This window comes from Toxoplasma gondii, chromosome XI (assembly GCF_000006565.2).
Source record: "Toxoplasma gondii ME49 chromosome XI, whole genome shotgun sequence".
NCBI classification, from domain to species: domain Eukaryota; phylum Apicomplexa; class Conoidasida; order Eucoccidiorida; family Sarcocystidae; genus Toxoplasma; species Toxoplasma gondii.
The window spans coordinates 714196-730280 of NC_031479.1; the positions used below are offsets into that span (position 1 = coordinate 714196).

Genomic DNA, 16085 nt, shown 5'->3' on the forward strand with positions numbered 1-16085 from the left:
GATCGAGGATCCTGAGCCCATAGAGCCATTAAAACCATCAACATGGCGCTAACGCCGACAGGGAGGTGACCGACGAATTTTCGGCGAAATTCATTGGAGAAACGGGAAATTCTGTCCAAGGATCCACGATATCTGGGCAACTCCAAACGCACTCGCTCTTGCATCGCCATTTCTATATCACCCCACGAATTCATCGATTCTTGGTTTTGTTGGCGTCGGCCTGTGCCACGCCGTGCCAGATTGGCGAAGCCAGTCTTCAATGTGGCGCCAAAGCGTTTAAGCCTTCCAGTGTTGAAGCCCTCTACGTGGCTGTGAAGGAAAGCGACTGCGAACAAAAAACAAGTCCCCGACCGCCGCAAGGATAACGAGATATCTACCGGCACTCGGTGATACCCTCCTAGTCTGAAGCGGGTAGGGTGCCCCCGATCGCCAGCTGGCCACTACCATCGGAAGGGGCAAATAAAAAAACTCAACCTTTAGCAGGACTCGGTAGAATTAGATGCACGCATTCCCTACGGCTCGACATCATTTAATGAAGTAGTGTATAGAAGGATGCCGAGTGCGTCGCTTCTTGTTGAATGGCACTGGAAAAGCTAATACTCGTTCGTCCCGTCAGACCAACAAAACCACCTTGCTTACCAGCCTGAACAGCAACGGATGTCAGTGGTGCGTACTGGTCCTTCACCGCCACTTGTGCCTTCGCGCCGGTTAACCAAAATAGCAAAGGTACCATTCGTTCGATGGAACTGGACGTTCCCTTCGGCGCAAAACCTGCTAGGCCGCTCTGCAGAGCACGGGCTTCTATCCAGAGGGTTTGTGCAAGAAGGTAAGCATTTTTTCCTGGTAGCGGGCCAGCGTCGTCCGTCAGGGAGTCAACAAGGCTTGTCGCAAGGTCAATGAACTGTAAGGCGTCCAGTGCTGGAGATGGTCCAACTTTTGGGGAATACAGATCCCGCCAGATCTCCGAGCCCCGACTTCGCACCGCTACCCCGTCGGTGTCTCCGTTCCTGACATCCTGGTACACAACGGAGAAACGCAGACGTACCGTGTGGTGAAATGTTCTGATTAGTTTCATTCATGTACATTTGAGAGTCATTGGCTGACACACATGTTAACACGAACACTTTCCGTGGGAGCAAAACGTGCTACTTTCTTAACAGTAGTCTAGCGTAAGTTCAAAACACGTCGGTACCTTCGTTTCTATCAAACGCTTAAGCGATTCTGGTGTAGATGTCACAGCGTGTGGATCCATGCTTAGTCGGTCAGCCTCCTGTATTGCACAGGACAATACTCCGCCAGTCGTTCTGCAGACGTGATAGAGCTGCAGCAAGACGGCGCCCAGAATCCGCTCGAGTGACGCTTCAGTGGCCTCGATTATCCTTGACCAGTGAGAAAGAAATATGATCAACACTGTAAAGAAGCCAAGCAACAGAAAAGATCGGAGCGGCAGAAACCGCTAGAGTGCTCATATGCTACATGAGGTAATTGGATTCACCACAGGAGTTCACCTGCGGTTTTTCAAGGCCTCAACCTCCATTGTCCCTACAAACCACGGTCGCTATTCTGAGAGCTACTCTTTGAAGATTATCGTGGTGGCAGTCCAACGATTCCAATTCGCAGCGAACGAATCCTGACTCACGGTCTGTTTGGAGAGCTTTCCTGCTTGTTGCCGGGGCGATCTTTGTCTGGCTAAGGTGTTCTGTAATTGCCTCAGCACAATCCCTTCGGCACATCGTAGAGTAGCCAAAGGTCGTTGCCTTATTCTTGAACTGTCGCTGTGCTGACGAGCCTGCCGGTCCACCACAAAGCATAATAATATTATCTAAAGTCCACAGCGTTCCGTCCATCTGAGTCCTGGAGCTTGGAAAACATTAGAATCGGGCTTCTATCGATTGAAAAAACAGTGGCTGAGTGCAAGGTGTTTCTCCCAGTAGAAACAGTGATGGCAATAAAGTGCAACATATTCTGAGATTTACAGCTTAGGGGTGAACCTGCGGTGGCCATAATGCCATGAATGTGTTTCCAGTTTTTTGGGCAGGCATGAAAAACCTGTAAGCCCAGCAGCCGGCATTGGGTCTCTCGGCATTGATTCTTTTTATTGCTGCGCGCCACGGGATACCGGAAAGATCACTTGGAAACTTTCAACGGTCGTTATAGAGAAAGATGGGTTTCCACAGGACGTACCCCTGAGTAGCCGAGCAGTGACTGCCTTGATGTGAAAGATCATGTTCATCAGTCGAGCATCAGTTAGGAATATACGGCCTGAAAAGGAATACCCAGGGGTGACACATTTTGCCGGGTTTCAAACGTAGCCAGGCGACCGCAGGGAAGAGTAAAGTCTATCCGTTTAGAGTTGCCTCAAGGAAGCACCGGCACGTCCACATCATTGATACGCCCTCCGTGCGAGGCCTATTAAACCATAGCTTTGTCCTTCGCAGATACGCGCTTGGACTGAAGAGGAGAACGATTGAGTGACCCATACGAACGACTGTAGCTGTAACGTCGGGTGGATTTGTTTAAGGATGTCTGAAACACATTTCTAAAAGCCAAAGTAATTGGTAAGGTGCAAACTCAAAGCGTGCGCTTGAAAGCAGGTCCAATGTATTGGCACTACATATGGTCCCGCAGGAAAAGGCATTCACTGCTGTTCGCTATCTGGCAGCGGATGGAGGTCACCACTGCTGGCGTGCATTAGCCAGCAGTGTCGTACACTTCTGCTCTCACCTTGCTGCCTCATGAGGGAAAACGTTCTTTTGACCTTAGTGGAAGACAGGAGTTGGGGAATCCAGGGAGCTCTCTCCACTTCCGCTGTTCCGTTAGATGTCACAGCCTCCTCGGCGAATCGCGTTTCTTCGTAAGCACGAAGAAATCCTTCGACTGCGGCCCGACACGCCAGACCGGATACAGCAGAAAAATATCCAAGGTCACCATCATCGTATTCTCGTTTGAGGAACCGTCCGACTGCGTGGGAGCAAGGCAAGGAATTTATCAGCTGTATAATTTTTTGCAGGTCTAAAGGCTTAGATCGTGCGGGGATTAGCGTCAACTCGGTCGCTGCCGCAAAGCAAATCTCGACAATGCACGTAAGCCGTTCTCACATAATCCCTGAAAGCAAAGAGTTAATTGCCTATAACGATGTATTTAGTAATGTGGATACTACCGCATAGTTATCCATGTCGATGTACATTCAGTTTTACGATAATGCCCAATGGTCAAAGGCCCGCGGCACCGGTCATGGCGCTTGTGCTGCCAGGGCCTAAATTATTGGCCGGATACAATGTTGATTGTTTCATGTCAGCGTTTTCTCTTGACGATACGCGGATATATACTCAGAGGACGCCTCACGGCACTTTTAACACAGGCAAAAAGATGCCCAGCACCAAGTCGCAGATGAGACAGTCTCTGAGAGCTTTCATAGTCGGCCACAGCAATTAAGGGCCTTTTGTTAGCGAACCCGTGTCTGTTGTGACAATTCATGGTAGATTCGACCCTTACATGTATTCCACAGGCCACCGGCCAATTCATTCTTCCTTCCCGCTGACAGGGATAGACCATCTGCAGAAAGCACCGATACAAGAGCTATCCGGGAATGGCTGTCTGTTCGAAGGACTCCTCTGGAACCCGACGCTGCTGCCGGCCTCCCAAGATCTTAACCTCATTCGGCCCACATTTGCTGGTGCTGGATGGTATGAGGCTGTCAGAAGCAAACAACTCGGTCATTTACCGTACACGCTTTTGGCTCTATGCAGCGTGTAGTACGACTGTCTATTCTTCACAGCCGGCAATGAACGTGTACGTCACTAGTTCAGAGGATCTGCACTACCTGTCAAATCGGGGTCGAGGCAGCTGGCATATTTGCGAAACGGCTCCAGATCGGCTGAAATACACAATAGACGCACAAACAGATGTACTGCCATGTGAAATGTACATGGTGATCGCTTCAGTCAAACAGGTATCGGCGGCAATGGCAGTTGAACTGAAGCTACACTGACAAGGACGGCTAGAGCTCGCAATCACCTGCCACATTATTTACGAGCAGGCTGGCGGTGCTGTTAGAGAAGGGACTGATATCTTACCCGTCTGCTTCTGCTCAGTTGCCGTCGACAGTTGCTCGTCTGCATACAGGAATCCGCAAACAAATAGAAGCACCAGCATTCCCCCTGTTGTACCAATAATGTGCTTCCAGAACTGGCCTCTGGATTACCGCGTGGGATGACGAAACCGGGAAAACGCGTCGTAGTCCTTGATCCATACTTACACAGTGTTGTTATCCCTGTCTGCAAAACCTGCTCTGTGACAAGGCTGTCCTTCAAGGCGTACAACAGCCACAACGGCTTTTCTTCAAAGAGTGCACTCTCCGAGGTTGACTCCGCGCCATTCTGAAATGCGGCCATCGCTTCAGATGCTGACAAGGTGACAGGCACATAGTAGTATTCGAATGATGTCGAACTTATCTCCGTAAAGGCGCATTGATACGTTGTCGGAGCTTCCTCTACCTTTCAAAAGTATTCGTTTAGAGGAGACAGGCGCTCTAGAGACCGGATGCAGCTAACAGCTTCAGGAAGTAGTTTTACGGGTTTACTTCGATCAGAAGAGTGTGTGGATCTCTATGTTGGCAGGTGGTTTTCGGTTCGCATACCTGCAATGATGGCCTTCATTTTCGCATTTGCTGAATACGAACAATACATGAGAAGAGTGCTGAAATGGACAAACTACGGCGACCCTGGTATCTGTCCAACGCAGGCTGCCGCCACACCATACCTGACCCCTTCCCGTGACTGCTGCGGCAGATGCAGAAGCGTTTCACCATCTGGATGAATTCGTAGAATGTTACTGGTAAACGAGCACTGGACAACTAGAACAAACATATACCAAGGGTAGCACTTAGTAATCCCTGTTGGAAACCGCAGCAAGTCGTCAGATTACTCACCAACAGAAAACGATCTAACGAACGGCCAAGTAGTCGATGTTCGTCTTCCGTTCCTTTCTGTGCATATCACAAAAGGCCTTGTTCATGTCAAGTGGTACTCATTGATGGGACAGAGTGCATGATGCTAACGACCAACAGTCATCAGATATCGACAGAGTGAAAATCGGACGCTGCTGCATCCAGAAATCGTCCTCCCTTGGCATCGCCGATAATCACCTTCAAGATCGCCGTGATGCACAATCGCCTAGCATATTCATGCTAACTTAAGACCGTACAGTCTGCCATTACCTGAGATATACTCTCCAGCAATAATGTTCGTTTGTTCTCCTGTCGATGTGAGGCGCAAGAGTGCTGGCTCTGAAAAAGTACGCACACAAGTCAAACGCACTCCCGTCTTAAGGCTGGAGGGTTCTGCCTACAAAGCAGGGTGTATGTTTCTCCGATTGCTTCGTATGTCGACCATGGAGAGACAGCTCTGAGTACGACCGTCTAACATTATGAACAACTCCATGCAACGTTGTACCATGTGGGAAACACAGAGGTTTACGCGGAGATCATGAACGGAACGAGAAACATGGTAGAACTCTCTGAGATAACTAATTGCACATGGCGTAACCACTGCTGTCACTCTGGACTGACTAGTCTAATGACGAATACCTGTTGCAGCAGTTTCTGCTGACGGCTTGTCGGAGATCACATCCGGTAGAGATATGACAGGGCGTTCTGTTTGTTCGCCGACGAGTTCTCCCGCTGAGACATCTTCTCCAGTGCTGGCGACGGAGAAGGACGTCCAGGCTGGCGCCATTATGCTAGCAAAGAGAAGACAGGCGAGAAATCGCGCCATCATTCGGGCAAGAGCTTTTGAAGAGTCGCCCATGGCTTGCTGTAGTGACCTGGAAGGGGGATAGAACAATTCAGAAGTGGGGGGTAATTTTAACCACCAGCTGGCTTCAAACCGTGGAGAGACTGGCGTCGTTCCGAGGTTCATGTCGACCCATCGGCTGACATCCCTCATGGAATTGTCACCCTCACGAGCCGCCAGAGAAAAATAATTGAGGTGAAACGCAATGCATCAGCTGGTGAACCACTGAGTGAGCAAAGATGAATCTTCATAAGACAACTGCAACCTGAAGAGTCACACAACAGCAGGCAGATGACAACTCGTTTGCAGCAGAGGCAATAATGGGCCAGCCAACTCACCGCTCGTTTTGTTGTCGCGCTAGTTGAGACAAAAGCAGATTAAGTTAGGAGGCGCTGAAAGTAAAATCTCGCGTGCAGCTCTTGGTGCCGGGTTGCCCCTCTTCCCGCCTTTTCACCGGTTCCCGGTGTACTGACCAATATTCGCGCTACGCACAGGAGGAAAGCAGAACCAATGTTTGATTATCTGCAAGCAGACAATAATGACGGAACATGATGGGAGGTAAACTTGTCGATTATGAGACAGCCAGTGTTTACCTTGGCAGAGTACCAACGATGTGATCCACTTCAGCGGTGAGATGTGCGCTGGACAAGGGAGGGGAAGCTCTGGAATCTTAAGTGACTTGCGAAAAAAGACTCAACCGGTCTCCTGGAACCTCAGCTATTCTTATCTGTCAAAGTGAATTCCCGTGACACCCCGCCGCAGACACCTTGCAATGTTCTCGACTCACTAGCTACAATGCCGGCACAAGGGTTCGGGCAATGTCGGCCTGGGCAAGCATGCCAAGGAAAAATATGGACAGCCCTTAATAGCCTGAGGAACGCTGAAGATGACGTCCTCGATATGGTTCCACTAAAACACGGCATACATTTCACCTCCCTAACGTGTTTGTGATGCAAGTTGATCATCGGCAGAGGTCAACAAGCATGATCGTTTTTGTTGCAACAGCCCCGAGTGCGCCGGAAATTACATGATTTGTTTCGTTCCTTACCGCCACGGTACAGTAATGCCATCTTCTGAACGTGGACCTTTTGTTTCCCTTTACGTGCCAATGTTGTATTCCTGCGCCTTTCGACAGGCTTCTGACTATCCCGGTCTTGACATTGTATCGTAAAAGCTGCTTGGTGCTGTCCCAAGCCCACAATGCTCTCAAGTATTGACCCAAAATATCGCACGCTCTGGTGGCTCGCTGCAAGTTTTTCCGAGTACGTTAGCTGCCAGAGAAATGAACACACTTGATGCTGCACCTGTCGGGCAACCCCTGCCGGGTTGCCTCTGTGTGTTCAAGAACACTCCCGTGTTCACTATTATATTTGTTACGTTATTCTCTATGACTGGTGCGCCTTCATCGAGTAACAACATAATCTACAAAGAGGGGGCGGTCCTGAGACCGCTCATTCAGAGTTTGAATCAGGACAGCCTTTTGGCAGTAGCTGATGGTCCGTCGGGTAAACTGGCGCCACCGCTCTCACTGGCCAGTTTCTCATTGGATTTGTTCCCTACATACGCCAGGATCCGTGCACTGCCACCTGTAGCGGGAAACTACCACTTAAATGGATTGTCACCACGCCTTTTTCGGTACACACGCCCGGGTGAAAGGACAACGGATGGGGTCAATGCCACACTAACTCATTTTTCTGTTAGCTCTAGCCACGGTGAACACGTCGATGGAATGCAGCGCTCATCAGATGTGCCAGAACACACTGACAAGAAATTGAATGAACCTCTCCCTAATTGGCATCTTCGGAACCGGCGGCTTGCGTCGTCGGATGCAAGCCGCACGACTGCTGAATCTGGAACAATCGGCTCTCGGGCCGAAAAATGGCAAAATCGACTGCCACCATCGTATCAATTGAAGCAGATGCAAACTGTGCTGAAGCAGATGCAAGTTCTAGAGACGGATCCGAAGAAGGTTGCTCCGCCTTCTTTACGTATGGAACCGTCTCGAGGTTCACACGAAGGCGCTACCGCCCAGTTTGATGCCAACAAATATTTATTTCGACCCGACGAAACAGTCCACACCAATGTGGCAACAGAAGATACGCGCTTCCAGACGACAGTGCTCCCGAAAACGCGAAACACCTTGGACACCCCTGAGGAGGATGAGTATCTGGGTTCCCTTCCGTTTGTCCTGCCTCTTTATAGCTCCAATTTCGCTGCCGAAACTCCTTACATGAACACCAGTCAACTGCTGCTGACAGAAGAACCGCCTTTGCCGGCTCTGACACGCTATTACACCCAGCTGGGCAATATTACTACGCTGTATCCGTTAATTCACAATGTGACTCCGCCCATCGATGAGACCATTGGTATCGACACAGTTACTACTTTTCTTCAGTCGGTCTTGGACGAGGACATGCGAAACCGGATTGTTGCTGCAACTCCGCCGAGAGTCTTCGGCAGAGTGGAGGAGCTATTCTGGGGAACGGCTGTGCGATTTTGGAGGGCGTGGGTAGATTCGTGGAGGGACCTCAAGGAGAATCCACCTCGCGGATGGGGTTGGAAACGAGAAGAGGCAGAAGGTTACCGAAACATTTACAATGAGTTTGCTTCCTGGGCGTATGACGCTCCATTCTCCCTATATGACATGCTTTTCAACGCTACGATTTTATACTCGTTTCCCATTTTGCAAACTCGAGGAGATGCAATCGCGCGTCGGGATGAGGTGTTGGCTCGCGATATGGAGAAACAAGCTATTTTCTATGCCCCAATTTTCTACAGTTCAATGAGTATCATGCAGGTAGGTAATGAAAATGACATGACTAAGGAGCGACATGTGGGTGAAGCATGATCGGACACGACGTGATCAATCATTTCAGCACCAGTCAGATATCACTGCAGCACGGTAGCGTCCAAGGTACAAGAAATGTTTCCATTGTGAGCCCACAATAACATGCTGAGATTCGCTGCGAGTGTGCCTGTCACGACTGTATACTTACACACACTAAGGGTTCAACGCAAAAACGGGTGTAAATCATTCCCATTAAACGACAATTCTCCATCTATCCTCATAATTAACGCAACGCACTTTGCATCTGTGTGGACTCGCAGCACATCGAGTATTTCAAGAAGTTGCTATTCAATAGGATTGACGCGGCTATTCAACCTGTAACGACAACAGCGCAAACCGGAAGACAGTTCGTGTCAACACTTCCCAACGCGGGAAATATCGCTTATGGCTTACTTCAAGTTTGCGCTTTGTATCCGGAATGCTGTCAGTCACCGTCTAGATGCTACCCGACGACTCAAGAGAATCGGTTCAAGAATATTAATCTGAAAACAGGTGTCTCAGGATTGTAACATGGAGTGACCGGCAGGAATGCAATGAAGCCAGTTAGGACTCAAAGCAATAAAGGGCTTAAACTAATGTCTTTGGCATCCGTATCACGCAGCTCTCCAGGTCATGCACCACCATTTGGGATCAGCGAGAAACCCAGTCCCCCCGCTTTCGCCAAATTGTTTTATTCGGTGCTAAAAGCGAATTGTGGGTACGTAGAGTCAGTTTCTGGATTTCTTTGAGCCATGTTCCCGCAGACGCGGAAAGCTCCGCATGCTCTCCCCACTCAGAGTCAGAGCCGTCCTGAAAGTCTGGCTCTTCAGGGGGAACTCAAGACACTGAACGGATGCGGATTTTACTTCCACATCATGTGATGAGCTGGTGCAGTGTCATTCAATTTGTTGTGAAGTGTGCCGGGGTGCACCGCTGTCATACTAGCTAAGACTGTAGCCAAATCAGTTCATTGCTGGCTTTCGGTGTGTGTGTATGTTCATGCTTTCTGAACAAGGGGACTGTGAAATGTCAAATGGCTTTCTGTTGACGGGAGCAAGGGGTATGTTTGTTCGTGATTACCTTTGGTCAGTTGACCCAGACATTGTGTTCAAGATGAAAACATTTAGGCCCGACCAAAGGACCAACATAGGCCTGTTGAAAACAAACGTAAGAGAACAGGGCAGGGCAGCCGGCGTTACTCCACATGAGTTCTGCCTTGATGCTGACCCTTACTGGAGAAAGCTAAGGAAAGCGATGAACAGCAGCATTGCCAGATGCACAGCCGTGCACGTAGCTACCGATAGATGTGAGGTGCCGATCGTTGCCACAGTTTGACTTAAAGAAGTGACACAGAACCCCCAAACAATGCGATACGTCATGGGCCAGAAACCGCCAATTTTAGGGAACTCCCTGCCACACACGTGCCCACCCAGATCTCTGTGTTTTCTCCTGAAATGCAACAGTTCCTTCAGTAACATTCCTTTTATTTAAACAAATGTTGAGCAAAAAAGAGCAGAGAACCATCGACCTGTCGCATATAGAGTAGGAGACGCCCTTACAGTGGCATTGGATACCTCACGACGGCGGCCTTCGTAGTAAGGGCCAAAACCTCAAGTGTCCAGAGTTCGAAATGATCAGATGCAAGGAAGCGTGCGCCTCATTGAAATGATACTAGTTCACGAAACGCAGACTACAGAGGCTGTGCAGACATCACAGTCCGACTGTCGGCGTTCAGTTGATGCCATCGATTGCTGCGACGTAGGTTTCTGCTGAGTACCATGATACGTCTTAACGTACTTCCTTGTATGGACATTTCTTGGAACAAGATCGACCTGAATTTAGAGCATTAGAACTCGCAGTGCAGCCAACCAAAAAATGCAGGCGTCTATATCTTCATGTGGATGTAGACAATTACTGTTCACGGTATCACAGAAAGGCTACCGTCCTGCCAAACCTTCCTTTCCTTTTCTCCTTAGTTCAGCTCCTTTCCTGTCTTGGCTCCTTTTTTTTGGATACTGAAATGCTCTGCCTTACAGCATTTGTAATCGTCTCTTCCACACAGAGGAGGCAACAAGGCAGAAAAAGCGCCACAGCCCAGAAAGGGTGGCTGCGCCGGTTTATTTTTTCAGAGAAGCCAGCCGGCCGCAGTTTGGCGCGTGGCAGTTGGTGCACACCACCGCAACGGCGGCTTGATAGGAAATTCAAAGGCAGCTATCACTGTCGCTTCACAGCTCGTGAAGCCTCATTCAAAACGTACAACTACACACAGTGTAAACCTTTCTGCGTCCGTATCATCCGTCACTGGGTGCTGACGTGGCGAACGTCGAAACGCCAGTCTCGGCGCTGTCTACCTCTTGAGTCCGCTCGAGACTGTGGTGTCTAGTTCCCAGCTCCACTCGGTCTTTTGTTCATGTCTCTTGCGTGACGCACAAATCTAGCGGCCGGTGAATGGGATTTTTGAGGCTTTTACACTTTTTGATTTGCCAGGTCTTTCTGGGGGAACTCACTCGTGTTTACTCGAACCGCTGAATGCGGATTGCCTCCCGCCGAGCGGTCTTTACGCGTTGTCGTTCGCCACCCTGCCGGCACCCAGACGGAAATTCATGCCACCGTTTCTGGGTGTGTTTTCGACTTGTTTAGGGGAGAAGACATGTTTTTTCGTCTTTCTTCTGCGAGGAAGACGCGCATTGGTGACCGTGAATTCTTCTCAAAAACAAGCAGCTCAGTCAAAGGTAACAGGCAGGGCAAGATCTAGCGACGTCAACAGTGGCAGCAGGGAAACGAGGCTTCGAAACTCAGACAGACTTCGCATGTTTTACTGTCTTCTTCCCTGTTTCTGTCAAAACTGATCGGTTGTTCCAGGTGTCCTCGCGTTCCATTCAGAGTTCTCGATCCGTTTCCCTCCCTGGAAGCTCTACATTCTTTTCAGCCATTTTTTTCTTTCTTTGGAGTGCGTTTCCGCGCGACGGCTGCCTGTCTGAGCATTCTTCCTGCGTTCGCTGCCTGACACTCGTCTTTTGCTGTTTCTTTCTCGACACGATGGACACAAAATCCGAGAATTCAATCGCAACGGGGGTGGGACCTACCCCAGTCGGGCGGGTTCCCTCGTACTACGACCCAGAGATTGGCGGAGCCGCGCGGACCGCCCAAGAGGAGATTGACGAGAGAATCTTTACAAAAGAGATCCGACAGGGGTTCATTCGGTAATCTCCCTCACCACTTAGCTGCGGTGTCTACGCAGAAGGTTGCTTTCGAGGAAAAACCTCGAGGTGCTTACCCGCCGTTAGGGGAAAACGTATGACGCTGCGAGACAAAACGGAGGGTTTTTGGTGAAATGTGGACAATTTGCCACTTCAGCATCTTCTGATTCTTTTTGACTCTTTTCAACACGAGACATTGAACTTCATATGCTACCATCTCTGACACGGACTCGCTGCTGTGGGATTCTTCTCGGGGACTGTTGCAGTACAAGCAAGTCCGATGCAATTTTGTGTATATATTCGCGGATATATTCCATACACACATATAAAATACATCTATGTATCGCTGCACACGTAGCCATGTTGTACGTATACTTTTGAATGCGGAGATAGACACTTCGCGAAGAGAAGTGCTTCCCCACAAAGCTAGCGTTCCCCGCCTGTTTGATAGCGATCGCATTTCGTAGCATTGCGCCACTGGATCCCTGTCTTTCTTTTCAGGAAGGTGTATGCGATCATCGCTATGCAGCTGATCCTTACAGCGGCGGTGACCTCGCTTTTTCTTTTCGTAGATCCCATTCGTACTTGGTTTCTGCTCCATGGACAGCCTGTTTTCATCGTCGCCACAGGTGAGTGTCGCTTTTGCGTCTTTCGTACCCTCCGTTTCCGTCCTTCTTTTCTTGTGTCTCTGCTGATTCTCATTGTCTGTTTTTCTTTGATCCCGTGTGCAGTCGCTAACCTAACTCGGTGTGTGTTTTCTCACTTGTGTCACTCGTTGAAGTGCGCATTTGTGTATTTCTCTCCCCAGTTGCCGTCAAGTTTTGTTCTTCACTTTATTTTGGTCTCATCCGTGACATTCGTCTGTACGGAGTGCTTCGGTCGGAGATTCAACTTTTTCCGTGCTAGGTTTTTCATAGTCTGTACGCACAGGTGTGTGTTCGGCGACGCCACGTCGGCGAAACTTATTTTCGTCTGCGGGCGTGCTGTCTCACGCCGAGATTCGCGTATCTTCTGTTCGGGAGTACCTCACCTGGCAGACGTTCTTGTGGCGCGGAACGACTTTGTTCACGTGTGGAATTGACTTTTTGGCATGCGCGGTGAATGTGATATGTTTTCTCAGTTGTCCTGTTCGCGACGACGATTCCTCTGCTGTGCTGCGACGGCGTCTTGCGTCGGTTTCCGTACAACTACCTGCTGCTCTGTGCCTTCACGCTGGCGGAGTCGATTCTGGTTGCAGGGGTGACCGCACACTACAGCGAGAAGACAGTTTTGATCGCAGTTGCGGGGACGGCAGTGATTACAATCGGTTTGTCTCTTTTCGCTTGTCAAGTCAAGTACGATTTCACGTCGTGGGTCGGCGTTCTGTTCATTTTGACGCTGAATCTGATGATCTTTGGCATCTTCTGCATCTTCTTGCCTAAGTGGGCGCAAGTTCTCTACTCCAGTCTCGCCCTCCTGCTTTTCTCCATCTACCTCGTTGTCGACACGCAGCTGCTCGTGGGCAGGGGCAAACTGCGACTCAGCGAAGACGACTACATTGTTGCGGCGCTCATGATTTACGTTGACATCATCACGATCTTCCTCCAGCTCCTCCGGCTCGTCGCCGCAGCCACAGACAACAACTAACTGAGGCGTTTCGTGCACGCGAAGCTTACTGCATGCGTACAAACAAGAAACTGGACTGACGCGACAAGGAAAGAGAGCTGTCGCAGATAGGGGACTGACAGACGGAAACTGAAGGCGCTCCGCGAGGGAGTGACATCTCTCTCGCTATAGAATCTGTATCATCCAGGACAATTTGCACACACTTAAGCACGCGGTCGTCGTGCGCAGAGCCGGGTGGCGGAAGACATCTAGAGGGAAAATCAAAACTGCCGATACGGGACAGCGCGGTCAAGTTAGCGTCAGGACCATCGGGAGGTGCGTACTGGGAAGGGTCGTGTTCTGGATGCGGTGAATGCGTTCACGATAAAGAGACCCTGAAGACTTTCATCGGTACACGTAAAGAAAAGAGCGGACGACTCGGGTGTAAATGCGGAACGTTTGAGTCCTCTAGAAATGTTATGGGGGGGTGTTGTTCGAGGCTGTGTGGTGAACTCGGGACAAAATGGAAGGGCATGCGAGGGGAGAGACTGAGCTGTTTCTATCCAACGAGCCCGCCTTCTTCAAAAATGCGGAACGATGGTGTCGGGAGGATACTTAGGTCCTTCGCGTCTGCGCATACGTTTTGGCAGATGAGAATGAGTTTCGGTACAAACTTAAAGGAATAGGCTCAGCTCCTCACTTTGGTGCTCTAAAGCCGAGTCTCAGCCGAAAGTTAGAACCGCGATGGGGTCTTGTGCGGGAGATAAACACGATGTCTTACATATTTGGTTCATTATCTTTCCAGCTCTTCTGCGTATCTTGCGTATTTTAACAGGTGGACAGTTATGCTTAATTTCCATATTATTCTTGTAAATACAGAAAGTTAGGATTCTCGCGGTGTTCGCAAAGGGGAGAGATTGGTGGGACTCCGTGTTGCACATTATCTAAACTAGGAATCCTGTGTTTCTATAGGCGTCATGTTTCCCCACCCAAGAGATTGCTTTTCCATACTGGTAAATGTAGCCTGCCCTCAAGGAGCTGCGACGACGGTCTTGTGTGGCAGGGCAGCCACGGGGTTTTCAAATTTGTGTTGACTCGCGTTGTGGCACGGCATCATCTCTCGCAAGGAGAGTTGTTCTTCCGTGAATTGCTTTTGCAACGACTTACGAAAAAAGTGGCGAAACTCGGACTGTGTTATGAGGTGGTGTCTGGACTCCCCAAGTACGCGACGTGACAGCTGTTGCAATATCCTCCGTACAAGGCGGGCACTTAAAAAAGCATGCAGATCGTACCCAGAGAATGCGCTGTAATTACCACATTTTCCGGTTGTCAAAGGTCGCAGTGCACCACAAAGATGTGCGCGGAACAGAGACTCAACCGTATCTGAAAATACAAAAGAACTGTGTCGTTTTCTGAGTGTTTGACTCTCGAGCCGTTCGGCGGAGTTTCGGAGGAGAAACCTCGACGGTTTGGTCCTCAGGGGCGCCGTATTCACGTGCTCATTGTTCGTTTTGACGTTAAGCCGAATGGACGCTTTTAGCGGAAGGCTGTACCAGACCCGACGCTTCAGGTGTCATCTGAACTCCATGAAGATTCGTGTCATTTTTACGACCTCTCGTGTGTCGTGTTGATTCAACGACTTAACTCGTCGTTTGCCAACTTGGCATAGAGGAGCCCACAAACGCAATGTAGCTGCGACGAACACCGGAGGAGACTCTAATCGAAGTTTCTCGCCACAGCAAGAAACGGGGAATAGAAGGTACGAAAAAGGTGACGAGCTTCTCAAAAACCACGGTGCCGTGCCTCATCTTTGCAGCGTGGTGGCATTAGATTACGCTCGTTGAACTAAAGCAGCTGTGTGCAGACGGCGAGACAGTAAAAGAATTGTTCGGACTGAAGAGCGCCCCGCTCTGATTTGAATAGGGAAGCGTTTGGAGAGGCACTGTGTAAAAATCAAGGTCAATGAAGAAGGATGTCACATTCCCCTGACTAGCTTTGTGTCTAAACGACAGTAGATAGTTGGGGAAGGAAGTGCGACCGAACGACCGTAGAGAAGCGGAGCCAGCAAGTCACACATCCAAGCGCATTTGCATGGATTTCCTGAGACAAATGCCCACGCAATGCTAAGGCCGCTTCTGAGCATGTCGGGACCACTCTTCCAAGGTTCGCAGTCTCAGCAAAAGCGAGTTCAAGCCTCCGTATTTCTCGCTAAAAAGTGCGCTAGGAACTGAAAAGGCACGGGACACAAAGCAAGTACGAGTAAGTGGACGGTAACGAAACGGTATTCAGTTGGTTCTGGGTCTACGACGGCTATCTTCTGAACTCTGGTCTGCAGGCACAGGAGAAATCTTTCGTGCCGGTGAACAGAGGCATTCCAGATCTGAATCAGGGTTTAGGGTGCATTCAACTGTTTTTTTGGTTCCAGATCTCTGTTTATTGGATTTGCGCTGTACATGTCTGCTTCGCGGATCATCTGTACAGAGACAATATCTACTTGTAATGTGATACCTACGATACATGGTCTACCTATAATCTTTTTGTTCTTGATGCCGGATTTGCACGGAGGGTATGGTAACTTCTTTGTACCAATCTATGTTGGTGGTGTGGAAGTCTTCAAGTGCGTTTTAATGTTCTCCAGATGCACACAAACAGCGCGAGAGCGCCAGCGAGCAGTCAGGAGCT

General features: G+C 49.7%; 3 protein-coding genes across 3 annotated transcripts; 2 read left to right on the forward strand and 1 right to left on the reverse strand.

Moving 5' to 3' along the window:
• Positions 1 to 282: 282 nt before the first annotated feature.
• Positions 283 to 6862, reverse strand: TGME49_309540 (hypothetical protein; the record flags this gene model as incomplete). Its single annotated transcript, XM_018782582.1, has 9 exons — positions 283 to 325; positions 1193 to 1321; positions 1640 to 1789; positions 2185 to 2262; positions 2725 to 2961; positions 5219 to 5287; positions 5588 to 5823; positions 6131 to 6149; positions 6841 to 6862. 8 exons carry the CDS (start codon positions 6860 to 6862, stop codon positions 1263 to 1265), a joined length of 870 nt encoding a protein of 289 aa, XP_018635611.1. The 3' UTR covers positions 283 to 325; positions 1193 to 1262.
• Positions 6863 to 7521: 659 nt separating this feature from the next.
• TGME49_309550 (hypothetical protein) lies at positions 7522 to 8640 on the forward strand (the record flags this gene model as incomplete). Its single annotated transcript, XM_002364171.2, has 1 exon — positions 7522 to 8640. The coding sequence occupies one exon, from the start codon at positions 7522 to 7524 to the stop codon at positions 8638 to 8640; it is 1119 nt and encodes a 372-aa protein (XP_002364212.2).
• Positions 8641 to 9888: 1248 nt separating this feature from the next.
• TGME49_309560 (nmda receptor glutamate-binding chain) lies at positions 9889 to 16046 on the forward strand. Its single transcript, XM_018782583.1, has 4 exons — positions 9889 to 11822; positions 12321 to 12448; positions 12940 to 15656; positions 15829 to 16046. Exons 1-3 carry the CDS (start codon positions 11659 to 11661, stop codon positions 13443 to 13445), a joined length of 798 nt encoding a protein of 265 aa, XP_018635610.1. The 5' UTR covers positions 9889 to 11658; the 3' UTR covers positions 13446 to 15656; positions 15829 to 16046.
• The last annotated feature ends 39 nt before the right edge of the window (positions 16047 to 16085 follow it).

Coding starts and splice junctions, on each gene's coding strand:
- TGME49_309560 (XM_018782583.1), top strand. CDS start 11,659: ATGGACACAAAATCCGAGAATTCAATCGCAACGGGGGTGGGACCTACC. Junction 11,823..12,320: donor ATCCGACAGGGGTTCATTCG/GTAATCTCCCTC, acceptor CTTTCTTTTCAG/GAAGGTGTATGCGATCATCG. Junction 12,449..12,939: donor TGTTTTCATCGTCGCCACAG/GTGAGTGTCGCT, acceptor ATGTTTTCTCAG/TTGTCCTGTTCGCGACGACG.